The 11,515-nt window shown below is 42.6% G+C and overlaps 1 protein-coding gene across 2 annotated transcripts in view; it reads left to right on the top strand.

The window, feature by feature from the left end:
- NUFIP1 (NUFIP1, FMR1 interacting protein 1) overlaps positions 1-11,311 on the top strand; it is a 63,285-nt gene extending 51,974 nt beyond the window's left edge. The window contains exon 11 of one of the 2 annotated variants that reach the window (XM_006017326.3): positions 11,043-11,311. In XM_006017326.3, coding sequence (XP_006017388.1) covers positions 11,043-11,055 — 13 coding nt within the window. In that variant the 3' untranslated portion in view covers positions 11,056-11,311. Of the gene's footprint in view, positions 1-2,371; positions 2,397-11,042 lie in introns of those variants that run through there. The other variant, XM_025196220.1, reaches the window with a different exon arrangement.
- Positions 11,312-11,515: the final 204 nt, after the last annotated feature.

Raw genomic sequence — 11,515 nt, 5'->3', positions numbered from 1 at the left:
TCCTGCCCAGGCCAGGGGGTGGGACTCAATGATCTACTGAGGTTCCTTCTGACCCTAAGCATCTATGAAATCTATTCAGTTTCCTAGTCCTGACCCACAAGGACCAGGTAGAATCTGAGGAAAGCTACTTTTTTAAGCAGGGGTGGACAAAATGGCAAATCTGGCCGGCAGCCAGACTCCATTTCCCAGCAGCCCTGACCCACATGGCTGGGACGGGTTTTCATGGAGACCCCAGCTGCAGCTAGCACAAGGCTGGGGTTGCCATGGAGACCAGCCCCAGCCACACTGGCAGGGTGCGGGGTAGGGCAGGGGGTTGCTCCAGAGCTGCTGAGATCTTGTGGCGGGGGCAGCTTGGGCCAGGGCAGAACAGCCTGCATGCTTTGGGGAGGGAGACACAGGCAGTGGATCACAGCTCTGCCCTGGCTTCTTGCAGTGGTGACAACCTGCCCCTGTTCTTAAGTGACTGGTTCGAGGTGGCAGTTGGAGCTGGGTTTACAGTTCCATAGTCCTTGTCTACAAGCTTGGACCACTTCACCATATCTGTCTCTCACTTAAAAGTGCTTCCTGCTGCAGGATCTGTCCATGTTACTGATCAGCTATATAAACCATGGTCCAAAGGCATTGCCTTCATGGACTTGGATCAGAAACTAGGCCTAATATCTTCATGTAGTCACAACGTATCAACAGCAGAATATGTTTGCAATGATGTACAGTATTTTAACACTCTTTGGTCTTCAAAGTTGCCCTGTTCCCGCTATGAGCATAACTACAGAATCTCTGCTTACATCCTTCCTATTACTTCAGGCTTGCTGAGCTAGCCAGGCATCCAACACTTCTGTTCATATGGACTGCTGAATTGCATTTAACTATCCAACCAATGGGAGTTCAGGCCTCTTCGTTGAGGGTGGAGGGACACGTTAGTTGTTGTAATAACCAAATGCATTCACAGCAATAGGCAGCCTATGCTAGCCCTCTCTGAGTTACAATGCATGCCTGGTCTCAGTGGGAGACACGCATATGCTGTTTTTTAAGAAACAAATCTTGCAGCTAGGCACGAGTCAAGGACCAGAAGTAGCAGAGCATTCATGTGGACTCACGCATGTCTATTGCATGAAAAATAACCAACCTTACAAATAAGTCTAGATGTTTCCATGGTGTGCTCTGATTCTCAATATAGAAATGCTTAATACCAGTGTTGTGCTATAGAGTTTTGATTAAAGATTTCCACCTTAGTAGAAATACAATTTTTTCTGGAGGATGCCACTCACATACATTAAAATTTCTGCTGTCTAAGGATCTGGTTTTATATCCCTAGCACTACTATATTTTTGTGTTCCTGATTTTACTGCATATGACTAGCTAGGCTACTCTGTAATTTAGCTAATGAGGTAAAGTTCAATGTGTTAATATGTTGCATCCGTAGCCAATTCAGTTTGATTCAGGCATACTAGAGAATCTTGGTATTTACTACTTATTCTGCATTGTTTAGTGAGCCAGAATGCTTCTGTTCCTTATTCCCTGATCATATTCAAGTATGGCAGCCAATGGTAATTCATTTGTAAGTTTATGGGGCTATAGTTTCTGCTATGGGGTCATAGTCAGAAGAGGAAGGGAAAAAAGCAATTGCAGAGCTGCTGTGATCTGACACAACCTTTTGTTTGTTAGCAGCTGCCCTGACAACTCTAAGAAGCACAGCTCTTCTCCAGCCTGCCTCTCTTCTCTGGGAGCTGGGGTTGCTGGGTACACTGAAAATTAGGCCACTTCTATTTAGGTACATAACTCTGAATTTAGAAGCCTAAGTGTAGTCACCTGTTTTGAAGGTGTAGGCTTTAATCAAAAGCTAGCTAGGCATTAATCAAAAACTAATCAGTGCTTGTGCTGTTTAGTGCCTGATAGGATGTGAATTTTGGTTCACTGGGTCTTAAATTCCATATAATAGACATTAAAGCCTAAAAAAACAACATGGGCTTTTTATTTTTAAGGGTTTCAACTTCAGAAATGGTGTGAGCATCAATCTGTATCTTAACCTGTGGCCAAACCTGTCTCTGTTGCCCCTTCTACAGCCTGTCACTGTCCAGTTCTAAAGACAAATTTGAGCCCTCAGCAGACTTGGCAGAGCAAGAGGGGTAGATCTCCAAAGCAGAGATGCATGTGGGTACTTTTGCATGCTGGGTAGCAGTGGTACACCCCCCCCCACCTCCAATCCCCCCCCCCCAACTCAGTGCTATTTCCCAGATTGCAGGTAACCTTGCGGGTAGGCTACTGATAAAAGGGGCAGAAACAGGTCTACAGTCCAACCTTTTATTTGCTTACCCTTGAAAACGCAGACTTTGGGATAAATGTTTGTTTTTTGTCTGGCTACCCATGACAGTACAACATAGATTCTCACCTATACTGGCAGAAGAGACTCGACAGGTGAGAGGAACACAGCACGCAGATTGGCAGCAGGACAGCTCGAACTTGCTGAGTTCTCCAAATTTCCCTCCAGCCTATAACCCATGTTTATAGGTAGCTGGTTCTAATCTTCTAATAAATGATCTCTGATTGATTGGTTTTATTTCAATTTGTTTCACTGAAACTTTTGGAACTGGACTGAACCAGATCTCTTGTGGACTTGGAAAGTGTCAATTAGTTGGGATTTATATCCTGGGGAAAGCAAAAGGGAGGGTTTCTCATCTCATTTCCTTCCTCATTGTGGAATGCTGTTCAACACTGACCTGTTTCTTCTTTACCTTAGTTTATGGTCTTCTCTGACAAGGCTGTTTTTTTGTTCTGACAATTATCTGAGAATCTTAACAAAAGTGTATCCATCATAGCAAGATACTGTCTAATATATGTGGTTATATCAATCACTGCCAACTACTAATATTTTAAGATAAAGCTATAATATAGTGTATTTGCATTATTTCATACATGCTTTTCCCTTAATGTCTTCCTTCAGGCCTTGTTCTTCGTTTAAATGTATCTCGACTAGTTTAGTTAGACAGGCTGCCTCAGCACTAGACAACAGGCAAGCTAGTGCCTGTGTAGTCAGGGTTGATTATGGAGTCATCTGACCCTGGTGGAAGGCTGGGCTTAGGTGAGATATAAACACAGACCCTGAGATGAGCCAGCAGTAACATCCTGGAGCCTGCTGAGAGAACACCTCAGCAGGGTGGCTGCAGCTCTTGAAGGTCAGCTTAGAGAGTACAACAAGAAGTAGTCTGGAGGTTTGGGGAGGTGGAGGTTCCTAGGGACCCAGGGAGGAGTTTGGAGCCTGGATTGAGGAGATGAGAGTGGGACCAGAGAGCATCCAGGTGCCCCAGAGGGGGGCGCTAAGTCAAAGAACATCAATGAGGATGCCTGCAGGGCATGGGGCATGATAGGGGAAGAATGGAGCCATGCAATTAGCTCATAAGGCAGGGACTACTAGCAACCGGTGGTCATTTGAAATAAAAATTTAGGAAGCCCTGGGGCAACCTCCCTCATAAAAATAAATTACATCAAGGCATGTCAGGCAACTAAAGGAGTGATTGCCCCCAGAAAGTGGGGGCTGCAGGGACTCCAGGGGCTTCACAGTCCCCTCTGGAGAGGTATCTTGGCACAGTTAGCTGCCAAACTTTAAAACAAAAACAAAAGAGAACCCACTAAAACTGAGGAAAAAATTGTTCTTTGCTAAAACATAAACTAAAAACTCATTTTAGTTCAAATGAAACATTTTGATAAACCTGAAACACTTTTTGGTTGCTTATAAGACATGTAAAGCAGAAGGGCTGGAGCAGATATCAGAGGCTGGAGGAGAAGGCTGATGCCCTGTTGTCCCATTTCCACCCCCCGCTACACCCAGTAGCAATGGTGTTCAGGATGCAGCTCTTCCCTTCCAGGAATGAAATGAATACACGTTGTGGGAGAGCATCCCGAGCATACTCCTCCAGGGTGTTCTAGGCAGGTTGCTTCCAGTTTCCTCTGCCGATCCTGTTCCACGTTGTGGCTCAGCGAAGACCTTTATCCAGAGGACATGACTCTAAAGCTGTTGGCTAGTGCGCCTGCATGAGGTGGGGCGCCTAGCTTCCAGTCCATTCATAGCATCTGACTAAGTAGGCCTATGAAAGCTCATGTGTCTCTGAATCAGTTGGTCTATAAGGTGTCCCCCTGTCCTGCCTTCTGCCTGTCTTCAGAGTAAAACAACTAGCTACTTCGCTAACCCCTTTAATGGAAAGGAGCTCTATTTTACATTTTCAGTTTCAATGTACGTGATAAAAATGGTTGGACCAAATATATCTCTGGATCACATTTACTTTTCAATAGTTATACAGGGCCACCATAGCAGCAATTTGTTTTAATAAAAATATTACTTGTGCTTCTCTATGTGCTCTCAATAAACTATGGCTTCCTTTACTTTGCTGACCAGGTTGGTTGTCACCTCTGCAAAGGTCCATGCTACAGTCACTCCAAACCACGCTCTGGTGCCTTCTGCTTAGCTACACTTTTACAGCTTGGCCTAGGCCCTTTGAAAAGGACAAAGTTTTTGGCAACAGCACCCAGGTCTGGTTCCCTGGTTGCTCTAGTTGAACTACTGCTTCAAAGCAGTATAGCAATATAAAAGCAATGGCACCGAGTTGGGGGGGGAACTGCTTCAAAGACACAACAATGGTCGGGGGCCATTGTCCCTGAGGGGTTGAGCACCTACCTGCTCATTGTGCCTTTTGACTGGGACCAACCGAGGGGGAAATTTTCAATCTGATTTACTTCATGCAGTTGAGCTCCAGTCACTTAAAGGCCTTTTTTCCATGTCAGAAAGCAGGCTAGATTTGCACCTTATAGGCTAACTAAACTAGAGATTCATAAGTAGCAGCCTACTTTATCGGATGCTATGAAGTTTCTATGAGGCACAAATCCACCTTGACTTCTGATGCACTTCAGACTAATCCTTAGCTATTTCTCTTTTACATATGTGACAATTGCTTCTTGGGAATGCGCTGGCCTTTTCCTTTATTTTTCTTACATGTGATTTTAAAACTCTTTCTAAAAACATTTTGACTGATTAGCAAGAGAGAATCAAGCATTAAAGATCAGGGAATCGGTCTCAGGGAAGTAAGATGTTATTTTTGGCTCCTTTCCGCTATAATGTGCAACACCTGTATTAATTACACCATGGGCTTCACCTTCGAGTGGGGATGCAGGAGGAAGAGCATGAACTCAACAGGGTGACAGGTGTAAAGGGTTAAGAATACAGACCTCGGAAGGTAACCCAGTGTAGACCTGGTTGGTACCTGTGTGGGTAATGAGCTGTACTGCTGCATGGTGATAGCCACCACTATTTTACTGATTTTCTGTTGAGAGGCTGTATCAGGGCAAGTTGAAGATCTATCCTGACCCTTTGTTATTTGAGAAGTGATGTTGAGGATTGATTCCCAACAATTAGCTTATTTACAGGTAAAAGTTTCCCCCCCCACCCCCCCTTCCAGAAACAAGGAATTCCATGTTTCTTGTCAGAACAGAAAGCCTCACACCAGAGCACATACACAGAGAAGCAGGTTCTTACCCTCGACTGGTACTGTTCTTTCACGCTGCAACAAACACACTGTGCCCAGGCGAATACTTGTTATGGCAAGTCTGATATCCCAGGAACATCTCTGCAGCAGACCCTTGCCCTTCAGGTCAGGGAAAGACATTACACATAAACTGGTTTAAACCTGTAACACAACAGACATTCAGTGTATGTAAACCAGTTTGAAAAGGGCTGAAACTGGTTTGAGATAAACCTGGTTGCATGTAGTATCAGACTTAACTGATATGGCTCCAACCAGTTTGTGCATTGTCTGTCCCAGACCTTAGAGTTTCTTATTCATTCACATGGCAATATCAGGAATTCAAACTCAGTACTAGAGACCTCTCCTTTGGCAAAGCATGTTGTGGGAGGTGAGGAATGTTCTTCTGATGCCTGTATTCATTTGATTTGCCATGATAGCAGTTGAAATTCATTCCAAGCAGTAGCATCCTAGATGTGGAATATATTCTAGCCATGACATAGTGTTGACATGAGTCCTGTAGTAGTTGCATTACTTGCAAATAGCCAAGTCATAGTTTATGCTGGTCATCCTTAATGGACAGCAAGCAAGTCTTTACTATAGCTGTCCACATATTCTGTATTTGTCAAACTATGGAATGATCTTTAGCAAGATGTTAAGGCTTTATTTATTTGTTGTTTTAATAGAATGACTGGGAGTATCTCTGGGATCACTCCATGTTCACTCATGGAGAAGGCACTGCAAATGGTGGCTTCAGAGCTATAAATGAGTGCTGAGTCTCATTTGAAACTGTGACAGTGTCTCATGGAGACGGACTGGTATCCCATGATCACCTCTTGGCAAAACTGGCTAACTGCGGCCTCCGCCTCACCACGATGCACTAGCTGGGGAATTGGCTCCATGGTAGGACCCAGAGGGCGGTGGTTGGTGGGAATCAATTATCATGGTGTGCTGTGGCCAGTGGGGTCCCTCAAGGCTCTGTCCTTGGTCCAACACTATTCAACATCTTCATTAATGATGTGGACAGTGGTGCCAGAAGTGGACTGGCCAAGTTTGCCGACGACACCAAACTCCGCGGTAAAGCATCCACACCTGAGTATAGGAGGGCAATCCAGACTGACCTTGACAGGCTCAGGAAATAGGTGGATGAGAACCTGATGGTACTTAACACTGAAAAATGCAAGGTTCTCCACCTTGGGAAGAAAAACCTGCAGCATGCTTATAGGCCCAGCAGTGCTACGGTGGCTAGCACTACAGACAAAAGGGACTTGGGGTCATGATTAACCACAAGATGCACGTAAGCCTTCGATGTGATGCTGCGGCTAGTAAAGTGAGCAAAACACTGGTTTGCATTCATAGATGCTTCTCAAGCAAATACCAGGATGTCATTCTCCCCTTGTACTCAGCCTTGGTGAGGCTGCAGCTGGAGTACTGTGTCCAGTTTTGGGCTCCTCAATTCAGAAAGGATGTGGAGAAGCCTGAGAGAGTCCAGAGAAGAGCCATGTGCATGATCAGAGGTCAGGAAAACAGACCTTATGATGAGAGGCTGAGAGCCATGGGACTCTTCAGCCTGGAAAAGCTCAGGCTCAGGGGCGATCTGATGGCCACCTATAAGTTTATCAGGGGTGCTCACCAGGATCTGGGGGTACGCCTATTCACCAGAGTGCCCTGAGGGATGACCAGGTTGAACGGTCACAAACTCCTTATGTCCAGCCTGAAAGGGTCCTGGAGGAAGAACTTTTTTTACTGTCCGAGCCCCTAAGGTTTGGAATAGACTGCCGTCTGAGGTGGTTCAAGCACCTACTTTGAACACCTTCAAGAGATATTTGGATGTTTATCTTGTTGGGATCCTATGATCCCTGCTGAGTTCCTGCCCCTGGAAGGGGCAGGGGGCTGGACTCTGATCTTCCAAGGTCCCTTCCAGCCCTACTGTCTATGAATCTATGACTTGGGGCTGAACTGCACAATTTAGTTAACCTCAGGGAAACATGTAGGATCATTTGGGCTGGACTAGTGGTTGTTATGTACAACCACCAACGGGTAGTTTATTTAAAAGATAGACTCATTGGGTGAAAACTTGGTGGCACTAACATCACTTGTAAAATTCCCATCAACTTCAATAGGACCTAGAATTTGAGCTATTCTGTATGAGCACCTTGTTGTGGCTTGGTCAGGTGAACAGGTCCGGACAGTGGCAATGGTCTCAGCCATTGCTCTGAGCTTTTAAGAATAAGACTGCTGATACCTTGTCTTTGCAATTTATGTTTCCCAGATCTTGGTCCTGTTACTTCCTGTAACAGCAGCCACTAGTGAAATAGCAGCACCTTTGAAAATCAGACTGCTTTCATGAATATGGATTTGAGTGCCAAGTGGAGCCTGAAAATGTTGGCCATTTGGCTTCTTTGAGGTAGTATGTAAACACACTGGAAAGAGTCAGTCTCTGCAGAGAACAAGATGTCAATAAGAATTATAACCTAAACAGGATAACTGATGATTTATCATTTTATATTATCTATATCTATCCCAAATTTGGCTTGGAGACCCATCCATTTTTAAGTTTTACCTGTTCAACAAATGACTAAAACCTCAGAAGAAAGTTCTGTTATTTCACCCTTCACAGAATAGTTTGGAAATTAAAATGTCAGACAAAATTTTGGGTTTTCTCTTCCATGTTTCCTATGTGTTTGCAAAACAGCATCCTGATAACATGCCTTGAGACTCAGCTCAATATGAATCTTCTGCCCACTTAAACTTAGTGCTTTCAAGCTTTTTTAGTCATTGATTTAACAGAGCTTTTATATTCTCTTTTTGGCTGTGTTCTTTCTTCTTCAATGAAATTGTTTGTTACCATGGATATTGGTTTGTCTTTGAAGACACATAGCCAAAGAGGATTTAAACAGAACCTTATGGGTCAATATTTCCATAAGAGAATATGCACATTCCTAAGAAGTCTAGGAAGTCTCTCACAGCTTTGATATGATGATTATGAGCACCCCTTCGGCTTTCAGCTGGAGACATGAAAAATACGATGCCCTGAAACAAGAGGGAGGAGAGAATAACTTTCATAAATTACCTTAGCTGAGCCCGGAAAAATACCTGGAAATACTGTAAGTCTGTGCTCAGAGCAACCTAAAAATCAGGGTGAAGTTTCTCTATTGTCTGTTTGGACAATCTGAAATTACCCTTTCTTGCCAGTCCTGATTTTGTAGAAGTGCATTTCAGTTTGGGGTTTCCAAGATGTGTCATATTGCAGCTTATAAATGGACTTGTGTTCTAGGCAAACAATAGTTGTTACTGTTTAGCACAGGGATTCAATAAAATTTGCTAATGGCTGCTACAGAAAATGGGCAAAAGGAGCTGAGAGAAGACTTTAGTTTCTACCCAGGAGCAAAACTCCCACTTTTCATTTTATGAATTTCATTAGGTGAAGCTAATTAAAGAGATGTTTCTTATTACAGAGACTGGGATCTGTCTGAGTGAAGTCTGTGGAGGTTTGTGTGCTGCAGCATGATTTCTCTGCTTGGATATGCTGTGAAAGTGTTGTGTCCTATTTAATTCGACATTCTTTGTGTTTGTTTCTCTTCGTGACTCAGAGCACAACACTGGCAGCAGGCCTGGGAAGTAGGTTATGGGATCTGGCTTAGGGACATTGGTAGATTGTATTCCAAGTTTTATGCTTACATTGCACCACTAGCCATGATTGCATTCAACTCGATGTGTTCCTACTGCACAGCAAGCTGGTGGCTTCAAAAATCAGGATAACAGCTGAAACAATATACTGAAGAAGTGCCAGCTTGGCATTTCACTTTCAATTTCTATTCATTTACCTAGCATTTTTTGTAAAACACTTTCCTGTAAGAGTAACCCCTCCCCCCACTAAATATGTACAGATCTGTGTAAATCTAACCTCTTTTATCTACCTCTTCTTTATGTGCTGTCACATTTGCTTTTAACCAATAAGTTAATCTGTCCAGCTTCTTGCTTGCTCAAAACATTGGAATCCCAATTCTCTGTCAGGGCTACTGCACAACAATTTCTAGACTTTCACAGAAACAAGATTATCAAGTAGCTCTTGACAGAAATAATAGGAAAATGTTGCTTCTATTCATTACTGGCAGGTAGCTGCAATCACCTTCAAATTTAAGGGGCCTTAATGACCTGTTGATGTGGCAAGTGACAGAATTTCTTTATTGGGAGTGAGACTCACGTCTCAGTTTCCATTGGTTTGGGCCAATTAAAAAGGAAGCAGCTCTGCTCAGGAGATGATGCTCATGGATCTTGAAAAAAGTGTGTCGGGCAACATACCCTCAGGCAAGTACTACCAAGCAGACCACTCTTGACTGAGGCTGCATCTAATGCTCCTGTCGAAGATGGAGAACTTGCAGTGAAGGAAATAAAAAGGCTATTATAGCACTTTGTCCCGATGCTGTTTTTCATGCAAGTGGTTCTCACATGTAAATCTACTCATCTTCCCGCGTAGCTATGATAAAGCTGCTCTAAACAGCCCTTGCCAAAGTGCTCCCCTCTCTCTGAACAGAACATAGGATTTAGGCTGTAACCTTTTTTGATTTCTTCTAAAAGAAAATAAGTAAGTACGTGCAAATTAGTGATAATGAGCAAATTATTTCTCATGTTGCTTTCTCTAAATTGCACCAGTTGCAAGAGGAAGTAAAAACATTTTCCTGTCAAACTCTTGTGATTGCCATTAAAAGGCACTGTTTGCCCATAAGTTTTCACATAATGGTATCAGAAACTACCTATTTCTCCAGTACTCAAAAGGGGACATCCATGTGTTACTGTCATATGAATAGCATAACCTAAATTTGATGCAGTATATTTATCAAAAAGTGACAAACTGCATGTGAGTCTATCAGTAATTGTTCAGGACTGCAATTTAGCTTTTGGGTATGAGTATGAAATAAGAGACCCATATTAAAAAAAAAATCTATTTTAGTAACACTCAGAAGTAAGCAGTATGGCACATTATTCAACACAATGAAAACACAGACTTTATTTCTTTGTTTCTCCAACTTGAAGTTGAGCTCCATATAAAACTTTATTTTTTTTCTTTGAAAGGTAAACAGTCACAGGAAAGGCAAAGAAACAATCACCTGAGTGTTGATATAAATCATGCAAAACCAGCACTTTCATTTCAATGCAGCAAATGAGATTCCTTGAAAATTTGGCTGGTTACTGTCCTGAAATTTAAAAGCATTGTTGGCAAAAGATAACCCTGCTCAGTCTCTTGGAATAGCCATAACTTGGATTACTTTATTCAGTCTAACTAGTGTCTAAACATATATCAAGATCAAAAAGAGCCATAGTAGGCCTGAAAGAAAGCTCAGGCAGGGGGGGAGGGAAATGTCAGACCAAGAGGTAAGAAGAGAGGGGAGAGAAATAAATGTACAGAATGTTAAGCTTTTAAAAAGGTTGAGGTTTTTTGGGAAAAAAAAATCATTGAAACTACAGCTAGTGAAATGGTAAGCCATAAATACAAGTCTGTATCTAACTTCTCATTTTTTCCTGTCACAGAAATGCAATGTAGGAGAATTCTTCTTCTTCTTATACAATTGATCTGAATGGGTCTGGAACAGTTTTAACAAAGGGAGAGAACTTCAAAAGAGAGGGAGCAGCCGAAGTGGTGATCCAGACTAGATCAAGTCTCCAAAACAAGCTGTGTGGGAACAAAGCAATTTGTAAGGCAGAAAACAAGAAATTAAGTTTATCTTGAGAAGATTGAGACTAAAATTAACAGTAATGAATGCATGTTTTAATATGAATTATGTATATTATTCATGGAAAAATATTATGTGCACTTTATTTTTAATCATGCTGATTACACTGTGAAGTAGAAGGTAAAGGATAATATTTTTGAGGCTAATGGGCCATGACCTCTCTTTCTTTCATGAGGTTTTTTTGGTTGTTTTTTGTGGGGTTTGTTTGTTTTTTTAAGGGATTTGTTATCTTGGTATTCAAGGCACAGGTCCAGAAAGGTACTTAGATAC

This window comes from Alligator sinensis, unplaced genomic scaffold (assembly GCF_000455745.1).
Source record: "Alligator sinensis unplaced genomic scaffold, ASM45574v1 scaffold59_1, whole genome shotgun sequence".
NCBI lineage: Eukaryota > Metazoa > Chordata > Crocodylia > Alligatoridae > Alligator > Alligator sinensis.
The sequence above is the reverse complement of the archived record's forward strand: the minus strand, read 5'-3'. Positions and strand labels throughout refer to the sequence as shown.